At 46.0% G+C, this 17642-nt stretch overlaps 1 protein-coding gene across 3 annotated transcripts in view; it reads left to right on the top strand.

The window, feature by feature from the left end:
* ARHGEF9 (Cdc42 guanine nucleotide exchange factor 9) overlaps positions 1 to 17642 on the top strand; it is a gene marked incomplete at its 5' end in the record, with an annotated part of 106868 nt that overhangs the window by 75266 nt on the left and 13960 nt on the right. For 2 of the 3 annotated variants that reach the window (XM_080624769.1, XM_080624767.1), the window contains 2 exons: positions 2705 to 2834; positions 10338 to 10469. In XM_080624769.1, coding sequence (XP_080480895.1) covers positions 2705 to 2834; positions 10338 to 10469 — 262 coding nt within the window. The remainder of the gene's footprint in view (positions 1 to 2704; positions 2835 to 10337; positions 10470 to 17642) is intronic. The other variant, XM_080624768.1, reaches the window with a different exon arrangement.

The raw sequence follows: 17642 nt of genomic DNA, 5'->3' as shown, positions 1-17642 counted from the left end.
AGACAAGCTCAATGCAACAAATGAGGAGAGTGAGACACAGAGAATGTGTGATACAGCACTGGGGCTGTGCAGAAAACCCAGGCTGCTATGGTTGTCTGCTTGACATACAACTGTTTTCTGCTTTGTGATTGGGGCTAAGATAAGCAAAGCTTGAGGTGGGAAAAGCAAATAATCTTGGGGGAACATCATGATGTGACAATATAAGACATTGGGAAAGCCATGTACCTGCAGGCTGGGATACCATCAGGGTCAGCTATGAACAAGAGAAACTGAGAAGCCTCCTGGGGAGCTCAGAGGCCCGTTACCCAGGTGGTAAATTGCCTTCACGCACTTGTAGTGTGACAGTGCTCATGGTGAGATTGAGAGTTGGAAACAGAAGCTGGAAAATTACAGACTAATACCATGAAGTCAGTCTCATCATTGACTGAATTAGGAGTCTCTCAGGCACTCCGATTAGAATTTAGTGTGTAGAAAATACTGTTTGAATCAGTAAAACCATTTATGGAGTAAGGCAAAACTTGGAAAGGACCAGGAATTCCAATGGAAGCAAAGGTGTCATCTTCATCTGACAGTGGGATATTATATTCTGTTTCTTTTTTCTCCTCTTCTTCACTAACATCATACTTGTAGAGCTGTGGATCTTCCTTGCACCAGTTCAGGACAGCAGAGCTGAAACAGGAAACCTGACCACTCTCCCCGACATTAGCATGTGATGTTTGGCAAGAGTCTAGACTTGCATGCTGATTGAGCACTGGGAAGTGGTCATTCCAGCCCCACTATATTTGACAGACCGTTTTTATACCTTCATTTCATAGTTAACGGCATCCCATTATTATTTCACTGGCCAAATGCTTTGCTTCTGTTATTTTTCCTCTGAGTTTTTGCCAGCTCTGCCACAGGCATGGGCTAGAAGCCCAAAAAGTTCAGTCATGACTCTTCCTTCATTACTGCATGGGGTTTGCTCTTCAAACATAACATTAGAATTAGTGAATTAGCATTACCAAGATGAAAACCAGCTTGGCTGGCACTGACCCACCTCATGTGGAGGCAGGCACAGGGGTGTTTCAGAGCCTGGCTCCCTTCAGTTGCTGTTGTTTTGAAACTGGTTCATTGGAATGTTTCACAAAGCCGCATCTGTTCACCTCTTAGAGATTCACTCCAGCTTAATAAGAATTAAATGTATGAAGGTCTGAAATGCAGCTTCCTGGTGTCCTGAGCGTTCCTGCTGCAGAACTGAGTGGGGGTTAAGAGTGAGTGAACATGAGTGAGAAGGAGGAGATGCTGCTAAGGGGTGGACTGGCATTAGCCTCCCTTCTCTGCATGAGCATAATTGCTAGGAGATAGTGACTATCTTTAAGTCCTGCATGTCTCGCTACCTCTGCAGATCCTTTCTGACCATAGTGACTTACCTGTTCCCTAAGAGCTCACAGACATTTTGAAGACCAGACTGATGTTTCTCTGGCATAGCTCCATTTCTCTGTTACACAACCAGGCACTCACTTCATACAGGTGGCTCTGCAAAGGAAGGCACAAGAAATTCTTCCTTGTGTATCATGATGGCTATGTCAGACAGCCCATCCTCTGTTCTCCTTTACTTTATTGAAGGACCAGTCCTGATGTTCTGGAATTTGTAGGAGGTTTTTTTAACCTCAGCTGGAATTTTGATGTAGGAATTGAATAAAAATTGAAAATGCATCTCCAGATTTCATCCAAGAAAGGGCAGCAAAATAGCAAATCATACTCTGTTGTATATCATCTTGTGATTGTTTCTTAGTATTTATCCTGTTTGATTCCCATGAGGAAAGGGACGTAATTGACAGCACTCACCCGTTTGAGCTGTCACCAGCAATAATCAATAAAGCCATTCCCCCTGCAGCTGCCCAGGATGGCAGCTTTTCTCATTAGTCAGCAATCAATATCAACCCTTAAGTTAATAATATATTATGGTGGCATTATGGCAGCTGGCCTTGTCTGTCCTTCCAATTGAAATTAACATTAAGGTTCCTTGGAATGGAAAAGAAGGCAGAGGGTGGAAATCAATAGCATTGATTTCGGCATCACTTTTTGAAAAGACTGATCATCATCTTTGCTGGCCCTGGCAGGAGGCTGGTTTCACTCTCTGTTATTACACTCACAGGCCCATCCAGGAATGAAAAAGAAAGAACTGCTTTGATTTGCTCACCTGAAGTCTGCACTAAGCCTGAAGGCTGTGGGATAAATGCTCTGTGGCACTCTCGGAGTCTTCTTATGGCTTGGAAGGTGCTCTGGCCTTGTGTCTGTTTAAAAACTAGTTCCTAATGTTCAATTTAAAATGGAAAAGACCAGGTGCAAAGGCAGAGGCTATAAAAATGGCCAGACTTTCCTTTAGGATGCTCTCTAGCTGAGGATCTGAAGACTTTAGAGAGCAATATTCATAACCGTCATACATTGTAGAGGCTCGACTGTACTCACTGAATGAGCTGAGGGGCTGGCTGGCTTCTCTGTCTTCTACACACCCAACTTCAGTTTCAAGCTGCTGTTTGTGGTGATCCAGAAAGACACTGTTGATGGAAAAAGTACAGTATCATAGCAATGAGAAGCAAATCCTACCTGCATTCCTTTCTAAAAGGATGGTGAGACTATGCTACTGCTAATGCTAAGCCTATGTGCACTTCCACTGCACCTCAGTGTGGAATTTCATGGACTTCCCTTCTGTGTTTGACAGTGACTACAGGTATGTGGCTGCTGCTCTCGCTGTCATGAGGAACGTGACTCTGCAGATCAACGAGCGGAAGCGGAGGCTGGAGAACATTGACAAGATAGCTCAGTGGCAGGCCTCCGTTCTGGACTGGGAGGTACAGTAAATGCTCAGCTCTCATTTTGATGGTATAAACCTGGAAGAAGTAAATTCCAGGCAGCTGGTGAATTACCCAAGACAGTATAGTTCATTTCACACAACCTAGACTTGGGTTTAAGCTTGGGACAGAGACGACCTATTTAGAGACTTTAGAGATGGTACTTAACATGTAAAACATGAATAGTACTCTGAAGAAAATCTAGGGTCCAGTTCCAATTTCATCAATAGAAATCTGGAGTAAGTTTGGCAATTGTAATGCTGTTGTCTGGGGATTAAGTGAGATTTGGATCAAAATATGTGCATTCTGGCTCTGTGCTTTGTTTTTAGGGAAGAAGGAAGGAAAGAGATAGCAAAAAGGCCTAGGAATTGTGACAGGTCAAGAAAATAGAGAAAACTCTTCTTGAAGCTGCTTTATGATTACAAGGCAAAACATTATGCTGAAGTTAGAGCTGCTATTTGCACATTTAAAATGAGTACCCACTCAAAGATATTTCTGAAGCAACCCTGTATGTACTGATCATGTAATTAAGGAGCTGAGAAACACAGGCAAGGCAAAGTCAGCAGAGGGATTCCTCACCAGCAGGCCTCCAGTCTCCGGCATTTTTGCCATGTGTTAACAAAAAAGGCATCCTAAAATTATGTTCTTCTGTTCTTTTCATCCTGATTTTGTAAAAATCATTGTATGAATGTGATCTGTAAATAGGGGTTTGAAGCAGAGCAAAGACAAATGCAAATCCCTCTCTGTGTTATCACTCCAATGTGTCTAGTAAGTAGATATTTAGAGTGATGGAACAACCTTTTTTCTTCCTCACAGTTATGAAGATCTGGAATAACTCCCCATTCAGGTCAATGAGCTCATGCTATGTAGATTAGTTTATGGGAAAGATGGATTAATCCTTTAATTAGTTTTTTCCAGAAAAGACCTAGGAAGGCTGGAAGGAGAGGCAGGGAAACGCAGGTGGATCACCTTCTGATTGCGTATCCTCCTTGACTGGATTAGTTTTGTTGCTGTAACGAAGGTTGGATTCAGGCTGGGATCTCTTGGCAAAACACATAAATGCAGCAGTCAGAGCTGTTTGTTAAGTCATGACTGGCTCTGGGAGCAGAGAATGAAGATGATTTGCTTGATTGTTTTGTCATTGTTTCCTGTGAAGAAACCTCTCGTACTGACATGTAGGCTCATTTTCAGCATTAGAAACTGCTCTCAAGGTTTCACAAGACCATCACATAGATATTCAGCCTTCAGAGTAGTCCATGTGATGAGCTGATGTGTGTCATTTGTAAGAAATACTGAGACCCTCATTGTAAATAAACCTAGATTAAGGACGGATCAATTCCAAGTCAGTGAATATTCACGTGTGAATGCAAAGCCAAGGTGACCTCCACATAGGATCTATGGAATAGCAGTTTCTTTTTCTATTCCATTAGCTGAGTTGATAATTCATTTTTATTTAGCCATATCCTTGATAATTCATTCCTGCCTAGCAGTACCCATTCTTTATCTCTATCCTATCCTCAGGAACTTGCCAAATCATTCCTCCAGGCTTTTTTCAACTACTCCAAATTTTAAGCCCAATATTACAGCAACGTCCTTCAGCTTCTCATAATCTAGCAAAACCACTCAGAGATCTGATGGGAATACAGCTACTGCCCTCATTCAAAGGAAAACAACTTTCTTGCCATTTCTATTCTGTATTTTGGATCAAGAAGAGTCATAGAGTTGTGATGAGAATACTAAAGGATAAGAGCTGGGTCCAGCAGAGGACTTCACTGCATGATTCTTTCCTCTAAAGTAACTTCTGAATCATCAGACACAGCCCCTACTTCACAGATGTCCGTGTAATGGTCAGAAGGATGCACAAACCCCAAAATACTCAGGAGTTAACTGGTCTAATGTGGGAGAAAATCAAAAGCAGTGCCAGGTGCTTAGATCTGTCCTAGATACGTCCTAGACCTTTAGGCATTGCAAACCCAAGCTGCTGACCTCCAGAAACTCCACTCAGCTGATGTTTATCTATAGGACGTGTACCAGGACGTAGACCATCAGGAGTTGATATTTCGTCCAGCCTGTAAGGGTTGAAGCCTTCCTCTTCTACACATAGGCAGTTACGGAGTAGAAGAGGATTTCCTGGTATGTCTCCCTGGCTTCTTCCAGTCTGTGGGGAGCGTGCCTTTATTATCTGGGTCCAAGGGTAGAACCCACAGCATTACTCTCCTCCCCTTCTGTGGCCTTATTCCTCTGGTTAGAGTCTGTGCCCAAAAGTGCTCCTTTTCTGTCCCTTTGTGCCTTCTCTCTGTTTCAGTGAGCACTTAATAATAAACTGGATAAGCATTTTCAGAAGCACAAAGCTGATGGCAGGTCACTTTGGTGTCTTCCAGCAAAGATGACCTGGGAATCGTGGTCTTCTACTCTCTGATGGTGCACTTGGTGAATTATTTCAGCAGCAGAGACTAAATGTATTAAGTACATTGAGATCTTTCACTGGTGCAATGTCTGGTTTTTCTCAGCATCTCTAGACTAACCATGTTGATCCTCTGATTTGAAATTGCATTTTCATCTCTAAATTCACCCGTGTTTTGCGATGAGATGTTGGGAAAAGGCTTTTAAAGAAGAAAACCCCCAAACCAAACAACAAATGTTTAGCGAGTGGATATTTGAAATGTCCTTGTATACAAAGTGTGCACACATTTTTTCTTGCAAGGAGAGGGTGTTATTGAGCCTGTGTACATATTGCTGATCCTGAAACAAAGAGAAAAAGCAGGGGGCATGTCCTAGCTAATTTAAGCAGAAGGGGTTTTACTGAATCCCACGGAGTTGTGCCTGTGTGTTTCAGGATTCGTTTTTATCCCTCAAGATTTTCTGCATGGCCTCGTGAAGGTGAATTTCAGGGTCAGTGTTTGAAAAATGTGAATATCCTTGAGTTAACCAGGCCTGGGTTTTTTTTCCCCAAGAAGTCATATAGGCAGGGGCTGAGGGTTTAACTTGCCAATGGGACCCTGACTCTCATGGCACCTGATAAGCTGTGGCAGCCAGGGCATGAAGTCTTAAGGAATTATTGGCAGCTTTGGCAGCTTTATACAAGTAATGACTGAGCAGATTCTTAAGGGAAGATTCTGATCTCACTGACAGCTGTAAATGAGAAATAATCCCCATCACTTTGAAATGTGTTCCTGTATAATTCTTAGGAGCGTGGTCCTGACCGAAAAGCCTGGCTTGGCCTGTTGCCACCTATGACTCACTTCTTGATTTTCTAACCTGAATTTCCAACACATAAACAACCCTGGAGAGGTGCTCTCCCTGCCTACACTGAATTCTGTAGTGCCTTTTGTCCTTTCAGTTGTTAATGGCACAGAATGTAGGGCTTCCACCACCTCCCGCAGAGACCTTTCAGTGTCTGAGAGCTCTCCTTGTTATGAAGTGTTTCCTGATGTTCAACATCTATTTCCCTTCGCTCAGCATCATCCCCTTCCTTGTAGTTAAATACCCTCAGATCAAAACAGTGACATTTAAAGGCAGGCAGGCAAAACCAGCACAAGAAGTTAGCTGGAACGGGTTCAGAACAGCCCATGCAGTCTCCTCTGGATCAGACTTCAAACAGGCCGGACAGAGCCCATCCTGGTCAGCCTTTACACACTCAGTTCCTCCTTGTGCTCTTGCCCTCTGAGAGTTACAGATCTCAAAGGTTACTGGGTAATATCTACATATGTACACACACAACAGTACTATAAAGAGGCGATTTCCACAAAGCCCATCATCATTTCGATGTTTGGCATGGAAGAGAGCCTTGTTCATTTTAACTTGCCATTTAAACGGCTTACTTTGGTTTACGTAGATACCCAGATATCTCTACCAGAGATTCCCTTGGGTTTCCACTTTGGCAGGTTTCAAGAGTATTACATTTACATGGAGGGAAAAATACATATAATTGAGAACTACAATGAACACTGTCTTTTTAAATGTTTTCCCATTCTTGTTATTTGTGGGGCCTTTCAATCAAGATTTGGTGCCCTTAGTTATGTAATACATAATTGTGGGCCTCAGCCTAATATTATGTTATTGAATCCAAGAATGACATGGAAGAAAGAGATACATGCAACCAAAGTAGTGTTTTCAAAGGGAGGGCAGCCTGATGAGAAACCCTCCTGGGGAAAAATCGCATCAGGGACTGAAACACATCCTTCTTTGTGTATTCTTCTTTTCTTTTTCCTTTCCCCCAGCAGCAGAAGGTATCAAAAATGAGCCTGTTGAAAAGAGCAACATTTCTCTTGCTTTCTCTGATCTTTGTGTAGCCCAGAGTGCTAATCAGCCTGTCAGTCTCTAATTAAAGAACAGCAGTGGCAGGCAGAAGAGAGCCCCGCTTGCTGAATGTTAACTAGGAAAGGGGATTTTGTGCCCAGTGGTGACAGCAAAGAGTCATGTCAAAAGGTGGGCTCAGGCACAGGGGAGCGGGTCCTGTGGCTGATGAGCATTTCTGAGCTTGGGACAGCATCTGCTCAGGGATTGCTCTTGAGAAGGAGCAGAGCAGGCTGGGAAGCTCGCAGGGCTGTGCCCTTCCTTGTTCTGTTGGTGCTCCCAACAGCCTTTTTTTCATGACACCAGTAAAAACCCTTTGATTCCCCCCAGTTCCTTGTTACAGAAAGCGGTGGTCACCTATAGCATAACTGGGGAGCTGATGATGGGCAAATTCCATAGCAACAGAAGAGCTGACCCTCTGCTTCAAGTTGTGGTCAGCCCTCGGACTTTATGTGTCGAGCTCAAGGGAGCAGGAAGCATCCATCCAGCCTGGATCTGTGTGACCTGTTCCCATTACTGCACACTAAGTAGTTGGACTCTGCCTGTGACTGCATGAAGAAAAGAGGAGTCAGCTTTCTTTTTGCTGCCCTTTGTATGTAGCAGGATGCACAGTGAAACCCTTGATGCAGGCTTAGGATTTTTATTACAGGCTTATAGGAAAAGAGACCTCAGGAGGCCATCTAGTCTTCTCTTGGCCATTTTGCTGCTCTGCTCTGCTGAAGCCAGAACATCTGCCAGTTCAGAGTAACTGAAAGTTCAGTCTCTTCCTTTTCCAGCAGTGTTTCTCTTAAATACAAGAGAATATAGAGGAGCTTCTATAGGAGTTGGTTGGAAAAAAAATGGAAAAGAGTTTTCTTTTCCTTGTTTTGTATAGGATTGGAGGGATCCAGGCCCAGGCCTGGCTTTAGAGAAGGACTGTGGAGAGGCAGTGTGGAAAACCTGCCTCAAGTCAGGACCCACTATTGAGGCATGCTGGGGTAGTCAGGATAGCTGTGGGACAGAAAAACACTCCTCACCTTGCCCACCACCCTGCAACTGACCCTGTGAGCCCCCCGGTAGGAACACTCCACCAGCAGAAGACAGTTCCTGCTGTTCAAAGAGGGGCTAGAACTGTGTTGAGGGGGGGGAAAAATGGCTTTTGAGGTTCACTGCATCTGCTCTGGGAGGCTCCAGCAGCACAACCACACTGTTGAATTGCTGGCTGAATAGCAGCCAAGGGCTTGAGGAGCAGGTGAGGGAGATGCTGCTCTCATGGGCTGCAGGCTGGCCAGTGTGTGCTATCCAAAACTGTTCGCAGTATCTCTTCCCAAATTTGCTAACCCAGAGCTGGAAATCATCTCTTTCCAGCCTATAGACTGTACATATGAACTGTTTTCCCAACATAAAAAATGCAATACAAATCCTATCGTTTCAGATCCGAGTTTTGTTGGGTTATATTGCTTGCAGGGACTACACAGTTTAGATTCAGCTAATCAAGTAGAAGTGTTTACAGAGCCCTCTGTGTGTCCTCAGGCTTGAGATGCTACGACAGGAGTAAAAGACAAAACTGGCTTTTCTATTTTTAGCAGCCAGCCTCTTCTAGGGTCGCCCCCTCTCATAAAAGCTCCCGTCCATAGGCTTGTATGAATCTTCTTCACATAAGCTCATATTTAGCTCAGTTTCTGGTGTGTTTTCTTCAGAGGCTTCTTATCCAAGGGCTTGCACATACCTGAGCTGTTGCAGCAGCACTCAGGTATGCAGTTTCTGGCCAGGATGCTGAAATCAGACCCTGATTCTTGAGACACTGCATGATGCACAGCCAGTCCCTTCTGGGAACGACCCTCTGTGTTCCCGGGAAGTTATCCCTAATGAGGCCATCAGATACCGGAGCCACAGAAGTGAGATAAATACCTCGCTAAGGTGATTTGAAAGCCTGTGCTGCAGTGTGATGATGCAGAGACTTAATGAAGTTGCTGTTGTCACAGGGCCCAGGGACTCAGGCAGTCGCTTCAAATCAATGCTCAGAGGTTAATTACACATTTACCTGAGCAGCCGCCTGAAATCCGCACCAAGAAATTAGGAGAGGGGATGACTCTGGGTTGCTTTGGCACCTACAGGTGTAAGCTCCACCAAAGAAGCATGCTGATCTACATATCCCGTAGCTGCTGCACCTTTACAAGCTGTTTGCTAAGATTTGGGGATGGTCTGGTCCCAGAAATTGGTTCTAGTTTGGCATCAAAGCCAGAACTGCAGTAGTTTCAGAGCCAAAAAGGAGGGAAAAAGTCTTTTCTCTCCCTTGCTCCTGCATCCTGCTCCTTACCTTTCAGCTGAAGTCATCCTGATTATTCCTTCTTTGGTGGTTCAGAGCCACTGAGATGCCCACAGGGCCAGTGGGGGTGAATTCACCCCTTTTTAATCCATAGATTTTAATTAACTTTTTAAGGAGTCCAGCTCATCCCAATTAGCGGAGGGTGAGTGCATTTGTTCCCTTGCAGAGTGGGAGAGCGGGTGCTGTGTTTGCAGGACCATCTGCTCATGAATCCTTAAAAAAACCTGGGAGAGGAAAACAAGCGTTAGCTGGAGGCAGAGGAAGGGTGAGGGCATCCTGGCAGCCGGCTGCGGGAGCCAGGCTGGTCCTCACAGCTTCTGGGAGATGGGGAGCTCTAATGAGCTATGGGAGAAGGGACTGGAACTGCCTGAACGAGTGGGAAGAGGCAGCAATCTGGAGGGATGGGTTCTGGCAGCCACATGGGTGAGGGAATTGATAGCCCAGTGTCGATGACTTCGGGATTTCAGGAAGGGATGTGCCCTAGGATGCTGTTCTAAAGGGAGCGGGTGCCAGGGAATTTGTTACCCTGAGTACAAAGCGGCTCTGTCGTGGGCAGGAGGAAGGGGCTTTGCTCTCAGGATGCCACCAGCACCTGCAGCAACTTCCAGGGTCTGGGGTAGCTGGAGAGGAGGGAGCAAGGACAGTATCTGGAGCAGCCCTTTCGTCAATGCACTGTGAACCATAATGAGTATGCTTTGAGTGTCCACACTTCCCTTCCTTCAGAATTATCCCTCATCTCCAGTTTCTGGCCTGAAGTCAGATGGGGGGTGGCTTTGAGAGCTTCAGAAGGGCCAAAATCTCATTTAATTATTGCTTCTCCCCATGCTGCAAAGATAACCATGTCTTCTGCCCTGGCTGGGGGCAGAGCTTCACTTGGCCTCCTTCTCTGTGCCCTCCAGGGAGATGATATCTTGGACCGCAGCTCAGAGTTGATCTACACAGGGGAGATGTCCTGGATTTACCAGCCTTATGGACGGAACCAGCAGCGTGTTTTCTTTCTCTTTGATCACCAGTTGGTTCTCTGCAAGAAGGTAAGAACATCCGGGGGGAAACAGCACAGCTAAGGACATACTCTGGGCAGGCTTTCCAGTCCAAAGTGGTTTGTAGGGCAAGGTGGCTGTTTGCTTCACGTGCAGAAGAGGACATGGATGGCACTGAGGAAGGGCAATCCACATGCTAGAGATACTGAGTTACAGGATGGTGAGTATACTGTGATAGAGAGATTTTTATGCTCATAGCAAATGCAGCCTCCACTTGTTCATTTCATGCCTTTTTCTCATGCACCCCTTGTTTGGCTCATTGCTTCACTTCTAGTTTGGAGTTTTGGTTGCTGTATATGATCTAGGAGTCGATAGCCCTGGAATTTCTGTATGAACTATGAAGCCTAGCTCTTGGGCAGACAGCTCAATTACTGCATCAAATGGTAATTGCTGCCTCTCAAAGAAGTCTTAGGCAGCAGCCTGGTCCGTGGCAGGATGTGTGTGCTGTCACTTGGTGAGATGCATTTTAAAGCTTATGTAGCTGCTGTGCTGGATTTTACAGGGCATATCTCTGCCATGAAGGCAGAGGAAGGTAGTGAGGAATGCTGATGCTAATGTGGTATAGTATTAATAGCAGCAGGTGAACTGTTTGGGAGCAGCTGTGTTAAACAGCAGCATCACAGCTGTACTGCTGTAGTCCTGCTAAGGTGATCCCAGCTCATTACCATCACAAGTGTATGACGTGAAGTGACAGAGCTCATAAGCCCTGGGTGCCTCTGACCAGGATTTACTGACATTCCCACTGCAGCCCTACAGATAACAGTGCTGAGGGAGTCCCCTGGCCCGGCTTCAAGTGGGAGCGAAGGCGAGCTGTAGCCAAATGGGGCCATGTTCCTGTCACATCTCATCTGCTAAGGACACGTTGAGACCGAGCCGGGCGCATGGCAGCCCCCTGAGGAGAGCCGTGTCCAGCAGGAAGCAGCGTGGGCCGGGATGTGGGAGGCTCCTGACTCACGGCAGCATCACTGCCCGCTGCCGCGGTGTGCGGCACCGTGGCCAGTGCACTTCAGTGGGTGGCACTTTCTGCTCCTGAGTCATGCTTGACTGAAGTCTCGCCTTCTGGAATGCGGGTGCTTGTTTTTCCCTTCCTTGTTGCCTTTTGCTTCTTTCCTGGCTCTGTGAAAACAAAACCAGCCATAGAGCAACACTAGCCAAGTCAGATGTTCAGAGCACTGTCACAATAAGCCTGGCAGCATGCAGCTGGGGTTAGTTTTTAATCTTGACCTCCTGCACTTTGTTTGTCACCCTGAATTTCCAATTCCTAAGGCAGCGTCCAGTTTGGCTTGCACTGGGTCTGATCCAGAGTGGTATTGAATGTTCTCTTACCTCCCACTAAAATCAGAGCTGGGATTTCCATGGTCAACAATATGACTGGAGAATGTTCAGCAAGTCCCAGCAGCCTGCTCTGGCTCTAGAGGTTGTCTGTATGCAAACAGCTTTTGTGTAACACTGTCCTCTTCCCTTATTCAAAAGGCATGTGGTGACCCATCTGGTGAGCCTGATCTGAGGGCACATGGTTCATACCTTGTAGTAGGTTCTCCTGCGTCTCTTTTTCCAGCATCTAACTGCAGTTGTTACTTTTCAGTGTTGGAATACGAGGGAGATGGGGTTGCAGCTGGATTTTCACATCTTGATAATGTTTTCCATGGACATTATTAAGGAAGATTGTCTGAGCATGGAATCCAGAGGAGTGTGAGCTCACATTTTGAGATCACACATCCTGTATAAAATATATCTGAATGATTTATAGCCTCTGCTGTCTTGACCCTTGTGTCAGGCTTTGCTGTTACAGATCCCAGCAGGCAGCCATCTAGCAGGATAACCTGTGCTTTAGAACCAGAGCACTGTATCCTGGGGCTTTCTTTGGGAAGCACTTTTTATATCATGGTGCAGGAAGCCTTCCTTACCCCATGCTTTAAAGTTACTCTGAGGGAGATGAAATATGCCCTGCACATCCCCAGGGACCAGGTCCACAGAGATCCTGGCCAAGGATGGGAAGAGCACCATGTCCTGGGATATTTGCAGCACAGCCTGGCGCCAGGCACAGGAGTTCAGGTGCTTGTACGTGGCCTGAGCTCAGTGCTTTGATGTCCCACTTCAGCAAACCCTCAGGGAGTTGGAGTTGTCTGAGTCCAGAAGGGAATGTTTGAGATTTCCAAAAGGTCTCAGAGCTCAGACTGGCCCAGGGCTGCCTCCTCCCCTGCCTCCTGTACAAGGAGAATTAAATCCTTTAGAGGTTTCCAAAGCAGGATCTGACCTCCAGGCACAGGCAGTGCGAAATTCGTGGACAACCTGACTTGTTTTGCATGAGGTTTGTTTAGTCAATGAGCCTGATCAACGTACCCAGCTTCGGGACCACTTAGAATGGACATCTCAGTGAATCGTCCTCTTCAGAACATCTGCATGTGTGGGTTTGCTTCAGATACAGTAAATTAATAGGTGTGATACATCCTCAATCGTGACACAGTCTACTTGAGAATAGGGTTGGTTTTGAAGTATAATGCTTGAATTTTACCTGTTTGTTGGTCAAAAGAGATTTTTAATAGAAATAAGGAACTACACCCAGATCCTTAGTTAAATATATCACAGATAATTTAGTTTGATGGGAGCGTGTTAGATACCCTGAGAGCATCTAGAAGACAAGCATTTATTTCAAACACCTCCCACTCCTCCATCTCTTCATTGCAGTTACCTGCACATCATCCTCACCTCCACGACCTGTTGTCTCCCTGGTACGTGTCTGCACTGCAGCAGCTCTGTGCTGTTGAATCCCCTAGTAATACGCATGGATTCTGTGGCAGACACTGATTACGTGGGTTGCTGGTGGATCAGATCCTGATCTCTGCAGGTTGGAATCACGCCTTGTATCCTATTGCTCAGTCATCTCCTAAAGGTGTTCTGGACTCAGCAGATGGGTGGGATGGACTGAGAGCTACTGGTGGAGCAGCTTCTTCAACGTGTCCATGTTTTCTTCCCACTGGCTCCATTTCCTAGGAATTTGCCAAGGGTTTTTGCAGTGTGAGCTGAGCCAAGGGCCTGTCTTTGCAAATGGGTGTACGGGCAGCTGGTGGTTACTGGGTTCATGGTTTGTTTGCATGCAGAGGGCTGGATATTGGGATGGTCATTAACATGTGACTGTCTTGAACTTTATGACTGTATTAATCTGACTATGATGAAGTAGTCGTTAATACAGTTCAGCTGTCAGGAAGGGTGTGATGGCACTGCTCGGATCCAGCCATCCCTGGTTGCCAGTGGAAGTTCTGCTGCCTCAGACTGAGAAATTCCGAATGCATTTCCATGGCCACCACGTCTGGGAGAACTGACAGGACTTCAGACCTAGTTTGTGAAAATGAGTAATTATAAAGGGCCGCATTCAAATGTGCTGACAGATGTTACTGCTGCCAGAAAAGGTATATTTATGTCTCTCTTCCAAGCAGGAAGCTTGCACTGAGGTTTACGAGGGCTGCATGAAGAGCAGTGGCAGGAGGTGGGGAAGTTGACATTACAGCAGATAGCTCTCCTCAGTGGCAGCCAGCTTCTAGGGGGAGAATTTCATATATCAAAATGATTTCTGAGCCTTACAGATCTCTTTGGTTAGACTTTGCCATCCGAGACAGTGCTGGTTCCCTCTCAGTGTCACCACCAAGTGAGAAGTTTAATAACATGAAATGGTCATGTCGACCATTTCAGTCTTTAATAAAGTGAATGCTGAAATAGCAGGGGTGCAGGTAGGTGCTGCAGAGCATTCCCAGACCATGGCTCAGAAGGGGAGCACTGAGCTGGTTTGGATGTCTGCAGTCCCTGATAAAGAGCCACTGGGAGAGCTCATGATTTAGATCTTTGTAAAGATGGGGAACTTTTAGCTATTGGATTAATGTCAGGCTCTGCTAATGAATTTTCTGCCTGTGTTTCCTGAACCAGAGCTGGGACGTTGCAGTGTGCCTGAGGACAGAGTGGTGCTCTCTTCAAGAGAGGCTGTCACTTGGTTACCCTAATGCAAAAATGCCTTTCAGAAAGGAAGGGAATAAACTGTGTAGGAAGCAAGCACTGGCCTCAGCTTGACTTAACCATATGTCTGTAATCAGGAAAGAAGAATACATATTCCAGTATGCTAACCATAATTATCAAGAAATTAAGTCAAACCTTGATGATGGTAGCATTAAAAGCTGTTGCCTTAAAGACACAGGGTCTACTTTTCTTATCACCCTCAAGTTGAGAGAGTTTGACACAGGCATGCTTTAAATTAGCAAATTGCAGTACTTCACTTGCAGGCCTGTGATACACAGCATTAATTCTGATCGTGGCTTGTTACGCCAGGGGATGCTCAAGGTGCAGATCATGGAATAGATGAGGATCTTCCTTTTTCTTTTCTTGGGTAATAGATTGGATTTTCCAATGGGCTCAAGAGCACTGTGGCATTGAGGCTGGAAATGACAGTATGAAGTATGAGGAGTTAACAGAGTTTCTGCACCAAATGATGCTTGTCTTTCACCAGTAGTACAACAGCTCTTGATGGGGCTCTGTGTTTAGTGTTTTCTGACAGCGCAGAAAGATCAGTGACTGTATGAAACACATTTAGTTTTCATTTTCAGTTTTTATGTGTCTCTTGTAATCAAAAGGCAATGCAAACTCCAGCCTGTGGTTTATTGCTATTGCTGTCTTCCCTTGAGCTCTCAGAGCAAAGCAGGTTGGATGAGAAGCAAAATGAGAGCAGTTTAATAGCAATCGCCAGACAGTCAGCCAGAAATAGCACTGCTATAGGAGAGAGAGTAAATAAAATAATCCTGTCAAACCCCACTGCAGTTCAGGTTTCCAAATGGGAAGATAAAAGAGACATTTCTGAGCCCTTTTAGTCTACTTCCCATATTGCTTCTGTTCAAAATATGGGGGGATCTCTGCATCAAAACAACAGCCCTGCTTTTAGTACAGGCTAAATAGGTCTCTCGGGGCCAGCTGAGAGTCTTGTTTGCAAACACTGAGCAGCATGGGGACAATTCCTGTTACTTGAAGTGGTTTTTTGACCCACAAGGAACACTGGTTGACTTGTGCAGCACATCCCACCCCTTCCCTTTCCCTCCCAGTAGCACAGACCTCCACAAACTGCCCTGGTTTGGGTCAGGCCTGGCTCCAGCCTGCAGCAGGGTGGGAATGGGCAAAGTATGAAAGCAAGTTTGTGGAGAACACTGTTCCCACAGCCTGGTTCATGCCCATTGATGAGGGTGGCTGCAAACAAGGTTTATGTGGGTCCAGACTATACAGCACAGCAAGGAAGTTTGATCTTCCCATTGGCTAGCAGATAGCAGAACACAAAGGATGAATTCCAGCAATTGACAGGATATGTATTAGAAAAAGCACTTTAGCTTTCAGATATGGCATATTCAAGGAAAGAAAACATTCCTTTTCATAGGCAAAACAGCCCTGTGTGCTTTGCTCAGTGACCCTCAGTGGTGAAATCCAGAAAGTGTTGGATTTAAGAGTCCTGCACAGCCTGTGTTTTCTGGGTAGGGAACAGGTTCAGCCTACCCACAGAGCCACGCAAGAGGCAAGATGCTGTACAATACACTCTGTGCCTAATTTATCGCTCCTGGGATTGCAGTGGGTGTCAGTTTGGCTCCCAAGCCCAACCTCCAGAGCTGAATTTCTAACCCCTTCCTGCTGTGGCCTTTCAGCAGCACAAGTTTAAGCCCCTTGGAGCAAACTGGCAAGACCAGAAGAGCCGAGTGGCTGCAGGAGGGTTCCCATCTCCTGTGATCAGCTCTTTGGGAACACACTTGACCTCACCAACGGAACTGGGCTTGAGGTGGAACAAGGCACTAAAATGCCACCAATGTTCTACTAAATATTGAGCAAAAATAGCATTTCCCAGCAATGCTTTCAGCTCCAGTCCTCCCCCTCTGATCCCACACTGCAGCTTCATGGAGCTGGCAGGAACGAATCAAACATCTCTGCCTGGCTTGGGAGACAGACACTGCTGAATAATCCATCAGGAATGTGCCCAGCTCCCCAGCACAGCTGTGCTTGGGCAAGGAGGAGTTACCTGAACTGCTATCACAGAGGTTTCAGCTCCCCTCGCCCCATGGCAGCCCTGCGGATCTTGTACCAATGTGGCCTATCCTAGGAAGCTTGTGGTAGGAAGCAAGTGGCTGAGGTGGTGTCAGAGAGATGTTGCTGCATCCCCCGATCTAATAGGATCCATCCCTCATCCCATTTCCCTGCTCCTAAAGGCAGACTCATCCCAACCTGCTGTGTCCAGCAGTGACAGCAAAGCTCAGTTAGTGCCATCCAGCCACAGCAGGGCTTAGATTTATTTCTGATATCAGAAATGCAGGCTCTGAATCTGATGCTCTTGTGCATCAAAGGCTTCCAATGGGTCTTTCACTGAGGACTTATTTGCAGCTCCGAGCTGCACTGTAAAATTTACCAGCATTATTATCCCATTACAGAGATGGGGAGGGACTGAGGGGGAAATTCCATTTCACCCAGAGACCCGCAGCCAGTCCCAGCCAACCTCAGGAGCTGCGCTCCAGAGCCTGGAACCCAGAGATTCAAGTGTGGAATTCCTCCCCAAGTCACTTTGAAACCGCTCCTCCATGGGAATGTGCAGGAATTTGATAACCAGGACCAATAACCTACATTTGCAATGAGGAGCTTGCGTCAGATCATTCTGTGGTTGGCATCCTTTATATTGTCAGCTCATAAGAAGGATCTGGTGACTCATGGCTGGAAACTGCTTTCTCCACTTGTGTTTTACAGATGGTTTGTTTTATGCATGAGAAGCAGTGTGCGACCCAGGATAGAGTAAACCACAGCCCTTGCAAAAACGTGCCATCTTAAAATCAGAGCCCTTGGATAAGGCCTCCCCATCCATCCTCACACATTACCCTCAGGAATAAATAGGAGGAGTTTCTGAAATGGGTGACAATGACTGCACACAAAGCTAATGGGAACAAACTACCTGGGACCTTGTCCTCTCAGGAACTTACCTGTGCCCCTGATGGAGGTGAAATTCCCTCCTCATGTGCTGTGTAAGCCATTAAATAGCTTTTAATTCTACTGCCATTTTGCACTAGCAGTTGGCTGTGCAGGCACATTGCTGTCCTTGTGGTTAGTATAATTACCTTTTCAGCATCACGGGAGGGTTTGACTCTTACAGGGCTCACACAA

The sequence above is a fragment of the Psittacula echo genome, assembly GCF_963264785.1.
Source record: "Psittacula echo genome assembly, chromosome: 8".
Taxonomy (NCBI): domain Eukaryota; kingdom Metazoa; phylum Chordata; class Aves; order Psittaciformes; family Psittacidae; genus Psittacula; species Psittacula echo.
Note: the sequence above shows the minus strand (reverse complement) of the source record. Positions and strands in the feature narration are given on the sequence as shown.